Source organism: Buteo buteo, chromosome 1, assembly GCF_964188355.1.
Source record: "Buteo buteo chromosome 1, bButBut1.hap1.1, whole genome shotgun sequence".
NCBI classification, from domain to species: domain Eukaryota; kingdom Metazoa; phylum Chordata; class Aves; order Accipitriformes; family Accipitridae; genus Buteo; species Buteo buteo.
The window spans coordinates 36,488,981-36,506,730 of NC_134171.1; the positions used below are offsets into that span (position 1 = coordinate 36,488,981).

Consider the following 17,750-nt stretch of genomic DNA (forward strand, 5'->3'; position numbering starts at 1 on the left):
ATGCAGGGTTTTTAACTGGTTGACTAAGGCCAGGTGAGGAATGATCCCATAGGATATTTCACACCTGATCAGTAATTTTCAAACTCAGTGCTAGCTGTTCTGGAAATAAACCCTGTCTTTACCAAATAGGACTCTTTTCTAGGAATATGAGGTTAATGCAAGCACGGTTAATACCCTTGCTGAGCCAAGGTGGCCTGATCTGCAATGTTGTTTTGTGAAGCTGATAGCTTATCCAGTGTATATTTCATTTAGGAAGTTCTCTGGCCTACCAGCCTTACTTGCAAAAGTGAAAGATCATTTCCATAGGTAGTGGTGATTTGCAAGTCTGTGCATAAAGGGGAATTGGTCTGTAAGTGATATCAAATGCCTTTTTTAATCAGTTACCTTTGGGCCGGTTTTTATTTTCGTGCAGTACTTCCTTTGTGTGAAGCACATCAGCTGTATTTAATGTCGTACCCAGTAATGACTTCTGCAGCCAAACAGCTCTACGAAAGGCACGGTCTTCAGCTAGTGCAGACAACATCCTGGGCCACCAAGAGGTTTCAAGCAGCAGCAAGTGTCCCAAATCCAGCCCAACCCCAGGCATTACCAGACAATACAATATTTATTTAGTGGCCTCTGGCGTTTTTCAAGCCACATAACAAATTTACCCTCTGATTTTTAAACTGACTCTGTGAAGAGGAGACATTTAGCAACATTTTCAGTTGCTTAAAACAAACCAAAGGTGAGCTGGTCATGTTCATCATTGGTCGTCAGTGGTATGCTATTTGATGGGATGTTTGTTGCCATGGTATTAATACCTTGGGGCTAATTCTGCCAGTTTTAATGTTGTTATGGACCATTTATGAAGACAGCCATCGTGCAAAGTAAGAAAGGGTGGCAAAATCTGAAGGCACTATGGGAGTATTTTTGCCTCAAAGGAGCATGTTGATGGGGTAGCATCAGGAAACAGCAATGGCACAGCTGTGGGTTTCTTTCTTACAGGAAGTCCTGCTTCCTTAGTTGGAACGTGTGAAAAGACTTGTAGTTTAAACACTTTACCATTTAAAGTCTCTCTTCACAGTTTACAAAGGAACTAAAATAAAACTCCCATCACCATATCGCATAGCTCATGGACATCAGTGCAAAACCTAGGCAGAAAAAACTATAGAATGCTGGATTATAGGAAAAAGGCTTTGCAGACCAAAAGGAGAAAAAAAACCCAGAACACGAGGATCCACAAGAAATCCAACTGCCGTTTAGGGCTTCTCTCCTGGGCTGCTCCTTGGCTCTCCCTTCACCTCTGGCAGCACTTTAAAAGCTGACATTGGCTTTTTTATGATGCCAGGGTTGTCACCACTTCAACGGGATAAGCATGAAGCTGAGGTTAAAGCTGTGCGATATAGTAACTTTTGCAGATTTTATTGGTAAGATTGGAGGGGAGCCAGCTTCAGCGAAGGGCAGCTCATCTTACAGCCAGAATCCATCACCAGATCCAATGTGTTTATACAGATGGATCCTTCACTGCCTCCTCTTGCCTAACTCATCCAATGACCCTCTGTGCAGAAAAGAGGAGGTCAGCACTGGTCCCTTATGAGAGGACCATGCGTATTGCAGTCCATTAGCCTATTAGTAGGTAGGATAGCCCAAACCCTAAGCATTACACCCTAAACCGCCCACTGCCTTTTTAGGTATATTGGTCACCTTAAACCAAAGACATTTCTAAGAAATAAACATTCTTTTGAGTTTTCAAGGTGCTCTCTGCAAGGTGCAAATCTCTGCAAGATTTGGCAGCTTTTGGTGGTTTTAGTAAATGTTTATCAAAAAGTTCAGTCTGAAGATTTTTTCTTTTGCCTTCATCCTTCCTCATCTTAAAGAAAACAGTAGTTTCTCATGTTACTTCACAACGGTGTTTTTTATAGACCATTTCAGGCGTAAAGAGTGGGACAGGAGGCACAATGTGATTGACATTTCTGTGAGAAGCTCAGAGAGATCAGGGGGTTCTTAGAAAACACAAGGGGAATGACAGTACGGTGAGATTTCATGTGGTACGATGAAGATTTCATATGTTACATACATCTGTTGATGTTATCTTAGTTTGACCTGTCTTGCGATTTCGAAAGAAGAATTCACTTTAGTCTTCCCAGCTTTATCTTTGCTTCTTTTTAGGTTCTGCTCACAGAACCAGCATGTTAGTCACACTCCTTCTACACCATACACTCCTAAACCTCAAGCAAATTTCCAGTGGGACCTGAGTCATCTATAGGCCTTGTGGTGTTTTTTTTCTAAATGGCTGGAATATTTCTTTCCTGCTAAAATGATGAGATTATAAAGAGGTGCTGTTGTGTATTGGCTTTTGATTTCACTTAAAAGTCATGTTTAATCTCTACAGATTGTTGTGGTTTAACCCCAGCCAGCAACTAAGCACCATGCAGCCGCTCACTCGCTCCTCCCTGCTCCCAGCTGGATGGGGGAGAGAATCGGAAAAAAAAGAAGTAAAACTCATGGGTTGAGACAAGAATGGTTTAATAACTAGAGTAAAATAAAATATAATAACAACAACAAAAATATAATAATAATGATGACGATGATGATGGTGACGATGAAAAGGAATATTAAAAAAAAAAAAGAGAGAGAGAGAAATAAAACCCAAAAAAAGACAAGTGATGGTCAGTGCAATTGCTCACCACCTGCTGACCGATGCCCAAGCAGCAGTCTGTCCCTCCCAGCCAACTCCCCCCAGTTTATATCCAGGGCATGACATTCTGTGGTATGGAATATCCCTTTGGCTAGTTCAGGTCACCTGTCCTGGCTCTGCTCCCTCCCAGCTTCTTGTACACCTGCTTGTTGGCAGAGCATGGGAAACTGAAAAATCCTTAACTTAGGATAAGTGCTACTTAGCAACAACTAAAACATCAGTGTGTTATCAACATTATTCTCACACTAAATCCAAAACACACTGTACCAGCTACTAGGAAGAAAATTAACTGTATCCTAGCCAAAACCAGGACACACATGTAAGATTTCTGCAAGGAAATTTCTTGTATTTTGATGACATTAGTACAGAATTACAGCAAGACCACAGCGTTAGGCATTTTTGTCTGTGTTGTGCATAACAGAATGACAAATTCAAGCACGCTTCCTTTTTTATTAAAAAAAAGATGCTGAAAGCAATGGCCAGGAATGCTAACAAGCAAGAAAGAGGACGTTCTATTGAAGTTTTTTTGTGCCTTCTGGCCCTGTGACCTTACCAACCTGTGCTGAGCCACTAGCATCCTGACCATTTTGGTTACTACTGGAGGAAAAAAAGCAAATCCTTTCCTGGCCTTGGAATGGCTCCAAAACAGAGCACAGATTCCCTGCTGAAGGTGACCTGTTTTAAGGGTTTTTTTTCTCCCTGCTAGATTCTGCTTTGCCATTATTAAAACTCCAGAGCGAAGCATTTACTAGCTTTGTCCCTATATTTACAATACCTTTTGACTGAGATGTCTAAGAGCTTTAAACATATGCTTTAAACAGTGGACGGTTGGCGCTGACATTTGTTACAAATCTTTTCAGAGGGCCGTGTGGAATTGTTCTAATCCGGGAAGAGCCACTGACTCGCTGTGTGATCTGACAGAGTGACATATCACTTGACCTCAGCCACAGCAGCTGTAAAACGAGGTGGAAATACAGGGCCTGACAGAAAAGCGGAGGGTGCCTTTCGGCAGAGCTTTCTCGAGCAAGTAAGCTTCAGATCCATGTCTTGGCGTCCTTCTTATTCCTCCCGAAGTCTGTGATGAGTTTTGGATCAAAATTAGGTTTTGCAACATTTCTTACGAATTTTGACGGCGGAAGGACGCGTTACGCAGCCGCGTTGGTTGCTTGCGGTGGAACAAACCGCAAAAGGCTGTTTTTTATAGCTGAGCTGAGAAAGCGCCCTCCGATCGTGTCGGGGTTGTTTGTTTTTTTTTTTTTTCAGGAGAGGAGCAGAGACGTTTCAGACAAAAACATCCCTTCCTTCCTGCCCCTCTGCGAACCCCGGGACAGCTGCAACAGGGCAAGCGCCGGCAGCCGCCCTTGCCCGCAGAAAGGTTTGTCGCCGCTGCCGGACCCTCGCTGGTGCCGCCGCCGCCGCCGCTGCCGCTGCCGCGGGGGCTCCAGAGGGCGCAGCGTCCCCGCGGCAGCCCCGCCGCCCCGCACCGCACCCGGGACCCCGCACCCGGGACCCCGCACCCCCGGTCCCGCCGCCCCCCCCCCGCCCTTAACGGCGGGAGCTGAGGGGTGAGAGGAGAAGGAAATTGTTTTACTCCTGCTTTCTTTGTGAGTTCGGAAAGAAACATCCGAGCTTTTCCCCCCTGCGTCTTTCGGGGCGGGGAAGTGGGGGGGTTGAGCGTTTGGGTTTTGTTGTTTGCTTTGGGTTGTTTTTTTTCTTTTTGGCTAGCTGCTGCAGTACTGGGGAAGGGCTGGGGAAGGTTTGCCATGCCAGCAGGTACAGTGGGACGTGTTTTCTGTGGGATGGCCGTGGGCGCTTTAAGCAGCGGCTGAGCCGCTCCCCTCCTCGGGCGGCCGTGTTCTAACTATGGGAGCGCCCGCAGCCGGCCTGCGCGTGGGGCAGCGACACTCGCCCCTGCCAAATTTTCTGGTGTTGACATCACCAGCGTTCCGCTTTCAGCTAGCTCACGTCTGAGCATAACCTTAAGCAAGAGTCCGTTTCGCTGCCCGTTCAGCACGCTTACATTTAACCTGAAGTTTTCTGCTATTTATGCGTGTGAAACGTCTTCCCCACCTTAGTTGTTCTGTCTGCGTACGGGGCTGGATCTTGAACTGCTAAACATCTGGAAGGCCACCCCTAGGTTACACCTCGATGTCCCCTCTCTGCAGAGAAATCTCTGGTGGGCAAAGGGCCCGTGCTTGGTGGATCTCTTCGCTGTACGCTGCAGAGCCGGGGTTGGGGAGGCAGCTGGCAGAGGCCAGGGAGAACTGGGCTCCAGTGAGCCCTGCTTTGGAGAGTGACTTGGCAAGGCAGAGGAGGGGAGGGAGACTGATGAAACTGTAAGATGGACTTAAGGCTGCTGTAAGATGTTTTAACCCCAAACTGGTTTGAGTCCAATCTTAACAGGAGTTTAGGGGGCAAACTGCAGGGTCCATCCTCAGGTATGTGACATGCCCAGGCGTACAAAAACACACGCTAAGCCAAGCTGAGCTGGAACTAAGTGCACAAAAGCAATCTCATTCCAGCCTATAGCACAGTTTTCATAGCACAGCCTCTGCTAGAGCCGTCTGGCACAGCCACTGGAGCCGACGTCCTGCGTGAACTGTCCTGTCCCACTTGCATTCCTGAGCCGTCGGACAACAGCACGTGGATCAGCAGGCAGCGGTCCGCAGCACATGCCAAGCGAGTTTGTTACAAAAACAGAAACACAATAGATCTTTCCGTTTTCCAGTGTGTCTTCCCCAGTCCTTACCCTTTTTTACTGTCAGTGAAATGTAGAGGCATGGGAGGTGCGGTGTCCCAGTTGGACCTAACCTGTGCACATCTCAGGGTGTTCTGATCTAGTTTTAGTCCAGGCAAAAGCAAACAGTTTTGATTTGAGTCTGCCCAAAGGTTTGAAGCAGTCATATTATAAATGGGATGTGGGTATGGGCCTTTTCCATAATTCTTCTATTCATAATTTGCTTCATCTTATTCTCATACAAATCAAACTAAATCAGCCTGAAGGGCTGAAGCAGTTACAGACCAAGGAGCCTTAGCAGTGGCAGTCCCCAGGAAGATAAGCCTGCCACGTCCCCCTTCTTGCACTACCAGCCATCTTACTATTGCTCTCATTGCCATTGGTGACCTGGTACCTAAGGCGCAGACAGTTGCACTTGGGTGCCTGACTCTACTAATTTCAGCTGCCTCAGCAGTTGATGCATGAGAACTAGAACCACCCTGGGCCAAGAGTACATAGTGTACATCCCACACATAATGCCATCACTACCTTCGGATGGTTTCACCAACTCATACAGTTTAGAATTAGGTATTTAGGAATTACTTCAGTTTCTCTGTGACTGGTAACAACTAGGTTATTATAACTGGACAGTTCTTTAAAAATAAAAATTCATTTTCACCAGCAACCTTTAATTTAATGTACCATGAACACATAAATAAACTAGTTAGTTTCCATTTCCGATTTTCAGACACTTGCACATGAATTGCCAATAAGTGAAGAGCAGTTGAGGTCTATAAAATATTTTTTTCATTTTTATTTCATAATTTCATGCTGGTTTTCTAACGTGGCTTTGAATTACTACTGTGACTTCCTGTGTTTCTGTAAAGAAGGAGAAAGAAATGTTCTCCATCCCAAGGATATGTGATGTCATACCTGCTATTTTTTTTTCTTATTTTTCTATATTTTCTAGATGGGATGCCTCATGAGAAAAGAGTCAAAGATGATGACGGTTCTAGGCAAAACTCTTGAATCATTTAGTCCACCTTTCTGAATTGGGCAAAACACCTTGCTGTGTATTTACACTTGACTTTGAATTAACTCTTGGATGTTTGCAACAACAGCATCTCAGCAGTCAGGGAGACCTTGTGAAACCATTTCCCTTCACTTAGTAGCCTATCGTAAGATTTTTAAAAATTAATCTATAAATTTTCTTGTTTTTTTTTTTCCCCTGGCAGCTTCTAATCTGTATGAAACGTGAAGATGCCCTTTCTTCTAATCAGTAATGTATTTGATTGTATATAAATTGTATTTTCATATGCTTATCCCAGATAAAAGTATAAGAAACAATATGTATATTGTCTCCGGAAGGGGCAGAGTCTCTATAGAAGAATATTACTTCTGTTGCCTTTTTAAGGGGCTCTGTTCTGGTGGTATCCAGGAAAATAATTCCTGCTTCTGTGACTTCTTTTCCTCCATGTCTTCCCTTTAAAGTAAACCAAACCAAATTCTGTAGGACCACTGGGAAATTCTTTGAGAGAAAGGCTGCAATATGCATCTGTGCTAGCCAAACAGGTTTCTAATTCCCAGTTTCATTTACTGAAGGCACCTAAGTAGGGCTGAGCTGCTGGATGTCTGGACTTCTCCCTGCTGTATGTATTTTATCTACTATCATCTCAGACATGGTTCAGAAGACTATATACTGTATAAAAAAGCAGACAGAAGTTGTGACCAACCACACAGTAAGTATACTAGAAGTTCATCCTTCCTCTTGCAAAACATATTTACGGTTGTTTAATATTATAATATTTGAAAAAAGTCCAGAAATGTTGTGAGTTTTTATGACTAAGCAGAGCAGTGTTTCAGGGAATGGATACGCTGCTAGTTCAGAATGCTCTAGTGTCTTGGACCCTCTGACTTTTGAAGCTGGGCACTAACTCAGTGTTTCAGTGAGTAGTACTTGCACGTTTCGAGTGGTAGGGAAAATATAAAGCGTACTTGAAAACACTTCTGTGGTAGCAACTGTGATCATGGACCAGACCCCAAAGGGCAGATTTGCATTGCACTTGCCACCTTGGTGTTTGCCTTGCTGAGTGTCTGATCAGCCAAGCCAAACTTCCTTTACTCGAAGGGGGGTTCTTTGGGTCATTTACTGATGTGTTCATTAGTGCAAACTATCCGTTCAGCTTTGACAGGAATTTTTTAATAATGTCTTTCTTAACATTGTTCTGCTTTTGCACCTCCTTTTATGATCTTCTGCATTTGTCCCCCTTTACATTTAGCCTGTATGCTGAAAACTGTTCTAACAATAGTTACCATCCATTTAAATGAACTTTGTCTGCTTCTTGTTAAGAAGAAATCTTTGTGTTTCAGTAAAATCTGTGGATCTCTTTGGAAAAGTCTTTTGTCAAAAAGACAAAATTTTCATTTGAAAGGTAGCATAATTTTCTGTTTTGTCTCACTTATCACTTACTTAGTCTACCTTTTAATTGCTGAGGTTTTTTTCTCCCTGCAGGAGGTGTAAACATCCACGCACCTAGCTGAACAGAGAAACAGCACACTAATTTCACAGTGACTTTACACCTATTTGCATAGTGAAGGCTGTTATTTGTAAAATGCAAACATCCCAGAAGCCTGTAACAACTAGGCTATAGCTGCTGCACCTTGAACTTGGTGACAGGGCTTCCCCAGCATCTACCTGAACTGCCTCCCTCTGGCTCAGAGAAGAGTCTGGTTTCCTCATGCTACTTTCTGGCTTCTGAAGTTCTACCTTCCTTTTCTAATTTTCCTTCTCTGATATATTTCTAATATCTGTGGATGTTTAATTAACTGTACTTACAAACAGGTATCCCCACGTATGACTTCCCCTGCCTCTTCCTTGAAGGCTAGTGTGAAATCCAGCTGAGAAAATCTCAAGTACCATCCTTTACCTTCTGTGTTGTAAAAACAGAAGGGATTTCAACAGCTTGGCCGCCTGAACTGGGGCGTGCTGAGAAGCTCTAGGCAGAATGGCTCTGTGGATCCAAATCTTAAACCAATGGCAGTGTTAGAATTAAGAAAACTAGTAAGGGAAATTAATAATAATAAGCTGTGATACCTCTTAAATACAAAAGCAATAGATGCTGTGGTCTCTGGTTTACATGCATGAAAACAGAGGCAGGACCTGTGCCTGCACGCATCCTTAGGTGCCATGGCAAAGATGGGACTAGAGCACAGCATTCCTAACTCTGAGCTTAGCATCCTACGTACTCGTCCACACAGTCTCTGAAGTGAGAGTTCTTTTAACAACAGGACACTGAAACAAACACAAAATGTTAGAGAAGCCAGAATTCAGTAACAGTAAGCAATATGAGATCTCTACTTTCTGCTCAGTCTTGTACTCCACATGAAAGGCTACAGAAACTTCTGGTAATTTTATAATCTGTAGTTTGCAGCTGCATCAATAGGACTTGGTAGGTAATGGTGACAAGGGCATTAGTTGATGGGATCCCATTCAAGGCTAAGCTTCAGATTCTTGAAGTTGCTGGAAGAATCTTCTGTTTGGGTTGGGTTGTGTGAATGGGCTCGTTGCCCGTTTAACTGTGCAGAGCTCCAGATACAGCAAGATCTTCCTGTTCTAATTTGCCCATATTTCATTTCTTAGACTTATCATCAATCTAGTGTCTTTGTAATCTACTGTACTGCTACTTCATGAAGCGGTCTGGGCTACCAGATGCCAGAAGACATTAATGAATGGCTGCTGTGCATTCAGAGGGCAATTGCACATGCACAGAGCAAAGGGGAAGGTCTCCTGGGCATCCCTTGGCAAAGCGTACTGATGAGTGCTAGGGCAGTTTAAGCTACCTTTCACCCTTGTCCTCCCTCTGGTCCTGCGCTGAGTCCTGCCTGCAGAACGCAAGTCCGTATTTCCATTCTGCCCTGAGGCAGCTCTTTTCACCTATGTAGGTGGCCAGCCTGTTTCCCAAATAGAAAAAGGACTCACAGCCAGTTTGACCCTCCTGTGTAAAGACATTGGTGAGACATTAAGCAAAACATCCTAATTAGCAGCAAAAAAGGAATTTTAATTCTGCACAATTTGGAAAGTGAACACTGAAGCTCGAAAAAGTGGGAAATAGAGAAATCTTAAAATGAATATGTGGGGAAATAGGTGAGAGAACATAATATTGAAAGTAGAATACTTTCAATATTAGTAATACTGATGGAAATACTAATATTTTATCTAATGACTTTGACACCAAAAGTAGGCAGGTAGTGGTGAAGTTTGCCCATGAGATAAAGCTAAGAAACATTGTCAATATAGCTGAAGTCAGAGACAACATAGAAGGTGAATTGGATAGTCTTGAGGACATGAAATTCAATCATAGTACCAGATCATGCCTTTGCATACTGATAATAAGTATTTCTCTTATGAGCTGGGACTCCATCCATTTGAAACAATGAGCAAGAAGAGGCCTGGCCTGTGCTGCTTGTTCCTGAGAGGACTGAGCTCTCAGTGCTGTGTAATTCTGCTTTTGGCTCCTGTCATTTTAAAAGGCACCGTGGCAGCCTGTGGTGTAAGACCGTAGCTCAGCAGGCTCCCCTGTTACTGTGTGTCACAGGTCTCAGTGGGCTGCAGAAGGTAAGTGGTAGTGTATTAGTGACATGCTGGCATTCGCGTTGACCAAATTCATCCTCACACATTAATGTTCAAGGGAGAAAGGAGGATTTTTCAGCTCCAGGGACAAAGCAGACTTTCTAGATGACCTGTGTTTTTTTGCATGGCCTGGGAAATTCGCTCATTGAACTTTTAATCTGAGGTAATGTTTTAAATTTAGTATTGTTAAAGATGTTTGTTCTTTAAAATACCCTCTGTTTTTCTTTTTAGTAGCCTGTACTCCAAAATGACATAAAGGTGGCTGGTTTTGAGAAGAGGGCCTAAGGATGGCCAAGAGGAGGGAAATACTTTGTGCAAAGCAGAAGTCTGTAAGACAGCGTTCTGCATAAACCTGCCCGTCTGGTTTCAAGATGTGTCTCGTAGGGCAGTTTTACTATCCCCAGCATAGCTACTGATGCTTGTCCCGAAGAAAGATAATCCATTATGACCTGTCCTGCCCAAATATCTACAACCCCTTTCTGGATTTAGTGAAAAACCCTCCTTACCAGCCAACCTTCAAGTGTATCTCTGCAGAAGAACGTAAAACCCAGCAGGACTCCCTTATCACATGGCATTAACTGATGTGATGCTGTCATTTTCGATATGTGTGACTTCTTGCCTCCAACCCCCATGCTGAGGTCTCGTGTTCCTTTTTTCCCCAGGGTCATGTCGTACACAGAGTTCCCACTGTGGCTTTGCTCTGCTGGGTCAAGGGAAACATGAGATGACAATTTTTACCCTTTCCTATTAATGGTTAAATTTGGAGAAGGAAAAACAAGAGGTGTTTGTGGATTTCATCTTCAAGATTGATTTTATAAATCAGGATAAAATGTAAAGACGGACCCTCCTCAGGGCTTTTGACCTCCTGTACCTTTAAGAGAGGGGTAGCGGGATGGCATCTAACAGGCTCTGTAGCTGTCCCAGATTTTAACTGTTTTCTTCTGAATAGCAAGTATGTGATTCAAAGAGTGCCTGGCAAAAGCTTCTTGTATTTTTGCAGTAGCAGCATTGGAAATATTTCATGCATATATAAGATCCAGCATCCACGTAGACTGTTGTTGTTTTCTGCAACTTTTTGTAAGTTTGGGGAAAACTTAATAAGTACTGTTTCTCTTTCTTTCTTTCTTTAAAAAAGACAGGGAGAGAAAGCCTGCATTTTCTGCCATTTCCCAAGAGGCTTTTTATCTGTTTAAACCAACTAGGGATTTTTCACATATTGACATAAGCATTCATTTGCTAATTTGCTGGACATTAAACTGCACAGCATTCTTGAATGAGACTGGAATACTTGGGTACTTAGTGCTGCTCAGACCCCGCATCATTCCCAGTACACATATGGTTTTCCTCCTCTATCTCCTAGATAAAAGTCACTGTTTGATCGCCTTAAGGAAAAGAATGAGTTAAATGGACCAATATTCTAGCCTTGGCTCTAAAACTGGGCCTTTTCAGAAACTCCTCAGCACCTGCAGCAGCTAGGTCATTTGCACATACATAAATAAATAAATTAACAATGAATAAATAATTTAATCCCACCATACAATGCCACCTTGCAGATCTGATCCTTTGCTCCCAGTGAATTTGTCCATTCCTAATTCTTTTTGATAAAGTCCTCAGATACTTGCTGACTGTCAGTCTAATTTTCTTATTGTTTTCGCTTGATTAGTTCTGTATGACCTAAGGTCGCCCTTAAAATCCACATCTCTCGTGAAGACTCCGAAAGGCCTTCTTTTTTTCAAAGGGATGGAAAGTGCCTGCCATTTCTCCGGACAAAAGCCTGGAAGGTTTTCAGTTATTAGCCTCCTGAAGCAGCCCTTTCGCTCACCCAAGCGCAAAAAAAACTCATTAGGGGGCACCTTTCTTTCTGGCTTCTTTAACTGACGCATGTAGGGTTTACGTGTTTCAAGATTTGCAGGTCTTGGATGAATTCGGACAGCCTCCCTTTTAACCCTGCCGGCCTGCAGTTATGCCCACCGCAGATACTCGCCGTAGCTCCGTGCCCTTAACCACCTGGAGATGCTTCGTCTTTTTAAAAGCCGCTTTACACCCCGCTTCGTGGGGAACAGAAGATGCGTCAGCGTGCTGCTGCACTTTGAAGCCACGCTCCCGCGGGGTGTGGGTGGAAAGGCAGGCAAGGCTGCCAGCTGCCGACAGGCTCCACGTTTTGCACTTTGCGATTAAAATAGGAAATCAAAGTTAGTGTCTCGGTCACGCAACCCTTATTACCATCGGAGGGATTTGCAAGGCTAAGGCAGTACAGCCCTGAGAGCCTGCCATGGCTGGGCGGCATTATGCCCTGGCCTGTTTATTCTCCTTCAGGCAGCAAGGTAAATACTCTTCTCATATAGGCTGAGTTGCCTTCCTGAGCCATGCCAGGTGGGCTAGAGAGACTCCCTAAAGATGCGTCTTCCCACACGTCCATCTTGCCCTTTGGAGGGAATGTGCAAAATTGCCGGCTTCTGCGTTCGCTTGGGCTGGCAGAGGTTGTAGATCAGGACAGCACCTGATCTGCCGTACTTAAACAGTGCTGCAAGCAATGCCATACCTGTGGTTACCTTTTAAGAAGAGAAACAGCCTGAAATTGTACTGACAGGTATTACAGTAAGGAGTGTTTCTTGCTTACCTAGGCTCTGGTATATTTGTGAAAGAGACACACCATGTGATTGAAGAGAGGTAGGAGCAAACCAATTATGTTTTCTCTTTCAGAAAAGGGTTGCCTAGTCTCTTTGAAGAGAGACCTCAGTTCAGGCTGGGATCTGAGCCTAAAGAGGAGAAAGATGTGCAGAAACAGAAGGAAAATAAGCAGATCCAAAAAGTGTAGGTGGAAGATAACCTAGACAGGTATAGAAAAATAGGTGTCTTGCTCCTGCAACACTACTTCTCTTTGTCCTGAAGAGCAGCTTGTCTTCCACTGGGCTAGAACTGACTATGATCCTTCTGGGTTAAAATTTGGTAGGGAAGCTCAGGGCTGCAGCTGAGGTCCTACTTCCAAGCATGCATATTTGTGGCCACTAATTGTGGTCCCGGCTGTTTTTAGGTATATTGTCCTTGTTAGGTTGGAAGAATGCACCATTATGACCACTGGTTCTTTTCCTAACTTGCCGGTTCCTCCGAAATCCCCACAATACCAACACTTTACCTCAATGTGGTTTTCCTCTGAAATCTGAGTGAAACAGCCCTCAGTTAAGTAAAGCGAGTCAAGTGCATAAGGCTGAGCTTATGTGCAAATCCTTGCAGGGTCAGCACTGCAAACCGCATTACTCTTTCTGCTGGTATAAATGCTGAGCAGTGATTGGTTGGATATAGCGTAAAATAATGCAGAAGCTATGTGATCTACTCCATAATACAAAGTAATACTTACATTATGGTCTGAAGAATAGCAGAAACAACAAGAAATGAGAAACGAGGGGAATTTTGGACTGCAACCTGGCAGTAATGTGGTGTTTAATCTTGACTTGTGATCCTCTGTCAGTAGGGTCCTGCTCCCTGTTTCTAATCTGCCGACTGAGTAGCTGTCAAAATTCATTCCACTCTTTGTAACCTGGGTAATCTCATCTCCCGGAAAACTTCAGGACTGCAGTGGATCTTGGAGCACATCGTTGGGACCACATAGAAATTGTGATGTTGTGATACATCAATTTCGTAGAGGCTGCTGAAGGCACCAGGAGACAAATCACAAGGAGAAATTGTATCAACATGATAACAGGCAGGATCCTGTTTATAACTTTGCATCAGTTTCCTTCCCTGCTTCAAGCTATGCAGGGGTATCAAAAGCTTCCTGAATAAACACTACCCAGCAATAGAGGACGGGTTGGAAGATTTAGGATGAAATTAACTCCTGGTGTCTCACTCAGGAGATCATGTATCTTCTGCTGATGAGGTAAGACATACGACCTTGGAAATCACAGTAAAAATAAGGTAGAACCATGGTGGATGGTGATGTCCCTGGAGATCAATTCATTATCCCTCATTCAGAGGATTTTCTATCTGAGCAAGCATCATTTTAGCAGTCTGATGTCCGTTGGCATAAAACTATAATCCTTAGAAAAATTTCTGAAGACATCAATGACTTTGCTGGGAGTTTGCTGGTTAAGTACACAGTTATTTGGCTAATAATAGGAATAACTTCCTATTTTTCTTCAAAATAGTCATTATCTATTGTTGTTGCTCATTTTAGTGCCATTACATTTTGTCTTTTGGTGTTTTGAGGGAAGATTTGACATCCAGTCTGAAATAGCAAGGAAACTCTGCAAGCTTGAGAAACTTTAATGATAAATAAGGATGACACATTGGGTTTTCAGGAGTTTGTGAGACATTTGGCTACTCCTCGAGCTCTGCATGTTTTCCCAACACCAAGCATTGTCCATCCAAAAAAGGAGCTGGTAACTTAAGGTTGTGAAAAAGCTCAGCTGTGATTCTGACATCCTGGTGGTTAGGGTGTGGGCAAATGTAATTTATTTCAGTGGGATAAAAATGCTGGTCATGAAACTGTGTTCTAACATGGTGCGCTGTTTCAAAAATGGAATGAAACTGGATGAGTAGGGGGTTCAGCACCAAAATAGCACCTGGCTAAGGATAAGCTTTCTTTTTAAAATGCGTGAAGCACAAGCTTCAGCAGCAAAACTGGCTGATGATGAATCCTACAAAAATAAATCCTTTTCCTAAAAAAGGGATTAAACATTGTCTGTCCTATAATGTGTATATTTGTGATGAAATGCCAATTCCTAACTACATTCATGAGAACACAGCATTATTCTGTTCACTCACATTAGCATCCAGAGCTAGTAAAATTTCACTGACTGTAATGAAGAGGAGAGGAGAAGAGAGGAGAATTGGTTTCCGTTGAAATAATTGGCAACATTTTCCCTTAGCATGCACATGATTAAGAATATTGATTTTCTGATTTTATATGTAGATGTTTTATACATGGAGTTCCTGAAGCCCTTTGCTTCATGTTGGCAAAGGTGGCAGGGGAATAACGTGGCTGCTATTATGCAGGCATCCCGGAGCTAAACCAGTGCCGTGGAGGGGCTCAACTGCCGGGCAGCAATGAGGGTGGGATTCAGCTGCCCTGATTTTTTCCCTACTTGTATATCTGAATCTGACCTATTGATCCTGCATTCCCTTCTGATTCAAAAGGGGAAAGATACATATTTCAAGGAAAATCAGCTCATTTTTAAAGAAGAAACTAAAATCAGTCTGATAAATTGTCCTCTAGAGATGCCTGTTTGTCCCTCTTGACTAGAAAGATTGCTTAGAATGATTAATTCATCCTTAGACCTCTACCTTTGAGACATCTAACGGTTAGTTTTAGTCAGATGCTCATAAATTTCAGTATGTCCTTCTATTATCAGACCACTGAAAAGATTTTTTCCTTTATGGTATGATGTTGCTTATGACAAAATAATTTTTCCAAGTATATGAATGAAAAAATTCCCATTGGTCCCATCCCATCCTTGTATTTCAGCCTGGTAAAGGATGAAACTTGCCAGCATCCTGCCTGTGTGTTTGTGGACCTGCAGGCTCCAAAGCACACCTTATGCCCTGGCCAGCTGTGATGAGATGCTCAAAGGGGTTTTGTGCCCTACCAAATGGTTGTTGTCATTTTCCTGAAATAACTTACCACCTTGATTTTTTTCTGTTTGCAGTTACAGTGCCTGGAAGACTCTTTCAAAGGCCTTTAGGAAGCAGGATGCTGACAGCAAGGGTTACCGCTCTGTTCCAGAATGCCAGTCTCCAAATCCCCATAACTTCCTGATGAAGTTTATCATTCTCTCTCTAAATTTGATCCTAATCTGAAAAGGCAAATTGATTACAAATCCTTTTTGGAAGCAGCTCATAAAAAAGCTAGGCAATTACAGCCAAACCCCCCTTTGCAAACCTGCTATAAATTAACATAGAATAATCCCATGTCTAGAAGAACAGCATTTATATTCTCCCAGCTGCCTGTCCTTCTAGCTATGTCATATACTTCTCACAGGCATGCACGTCTTCTACCTACTTGTTGCTTGCCATATTCAATACTGTAAGTTGCTTTGTGAAGGGGTGGTAGAAGCTCCTTCTGAGAGCATAAGCAAAGCTGGATATAACACAGTTGCTAACTGCATGTAACATACAACAGACTAAGAAAATTAATGCTCCCAAGAAGATTAATTTTCTGAAAAGGAGAGACAAAGGTGCAGCATGGAAAGTTGCAAATAGCTTTGGGGAATTTGAAATATTCGGTGAAGAACAGCATGCCATTTTGCTGCTTGGAACCTCCTCACTGTGGAAAGGAGATCCTTTGACCTCATAGAGCCGGATTAGTTCCTGCATATGCACACAGGTGGAGCTTGGCCTTTCATTTCAGTATAGATTGTTTTGCCTAGTTGTGGGGTTTTTTTCTTGGAGGAATATTTTATGCACTGAGTACCAGAGGCTGTAGGACCTGTTCTGTAGCTGTTCTGTACATGACTTTACTTTCATGACCAGAGTAATTGTGTATTTAGGACCAGGTTAGGTTCTTTACTTTCCATACATCTTTATAAACATGTGGCTGCATAGCTGAATTAATAAAATGAGCATGAGGACCCACTGAAATATGTATCACTTATCTGTTTGGTAAGCTCTCTGCTGAGGCAACTCCATCATGTCTCCTCCTCATGGAAGCAGCTATAGCTTCAGGGATCTCCAGGAAGCTTTGCCCACCTGCACTAGCTAAGGATTTGGTCCACGATATATGCACATAGGTAACAAGCATGTAGGAGTCTCTTGTTTGCTTTAATATACTGGCTTTCCTGCAGAAGGTGATTTGTAACCTGCTGTAAACAGTGGTAGCTTTAATCATCATTTTACTGGTGTTCATAGATCTTTGCTGTCAAAGAGGTTATGGCATTATGCAGCAAAGGATGTACTCTTGCTCTTGCTCTTGCTCTTTTTCCAATTGCTTTCTCTCCTTCTCCAGACATCAGAGAGAATTTACAATACTTTCAGTAATAAAACTCCAAGACATGTTTTTTCTCATTTCTTTAAGAGAGCAGGAGGTACCGTATGAAAAAAGTTTGTGGCATAGAAAAATTATCATTACTTCCTATGATAAAAAGGGGTTTTATAGTAGAATATGCAAGACAGCTTATATTGATTCCCTTAGAACATTCCAATATATTGTTGTCTTATATGTAATATATATTGTCTCAGGGTTTCCTGAGGTTCTTGAAATTTTGTAATCTGTGCTCAGTGAATATCATTGTTCCCTGTTACACTTTTCTCATTTTGAAACTGAAGCTGTGTGGGGTTTCTTCTATAGGTTTTGTTGTTATTGTTTCTTCTACAGATCCCAGTCCTGAAAACCCAACAGTCAATTTGATAGTAAGGGTAAATTATTTCCATCCTACCACCTTTGGCAGAAAAACTCTGTATCCTAATTTTCACACACAGCTATAGTGGCATCACCTGTTGTAGCAAGTAAGGTTGTACAGATGTATCAAATACCTGTCTGTATCAAACCATGAGGTTGCCCTAGGATAAATTAAAGGACATTTTAGTTTGGGGGGAAAAAAGAAAAAAAAAAAAAAGACGACCAATCCTACATCTTAGTCATAAAAGACTGACCTTTAAAGGCTAATCTCTGTGAATTCATCCCTTGGAATGACACTAATGTCGCATGCACGGGATGGTATGAGGATCTAACAAAGACACATTTAAGCAAAGAACAACCAAGCTAGACTAGAAAATATTGAGAAAAAACTAAA

The 17,750-nt window shown here is 42.7% G+C and overlaps 1 protein-coding gene across 3 annotated transcripts in view; it reads left to right on the forward strand.

Annotated features, from left to right (window-relative positions):
• The window catches only part of EFCAB6 (EF-hand calcium binding domain 6), a 56,056-nt gene extending 38,509 nt beyond the window's left edge, over nt 1–17,547 (forward strand). Inside the window, exons 6-7 of one of the 3 annotated variants that reach the window (XR_012650369.1) lie at nt 6,364–6,571; nt 15,669–17,547. Coding sequence is in view for 1 of the 3 variants with exons in the window: in XM_075027617.1 (XP_074883718.1) it covers nt 6,364–6,444 (81 nt within the window). In the remaining 2 variants the exon portion in view is untranslated. Of the gene's footprint in view, nt 1–6,363 lie in introns of all 3 variants that reach the window. The other 2 variants (XR_012650371.1, XM_075027617.1) reach the window with 2 other exon arrangements.
• Nucleotides 17,548–17,750: the final 203 nt, after the last annotated feature.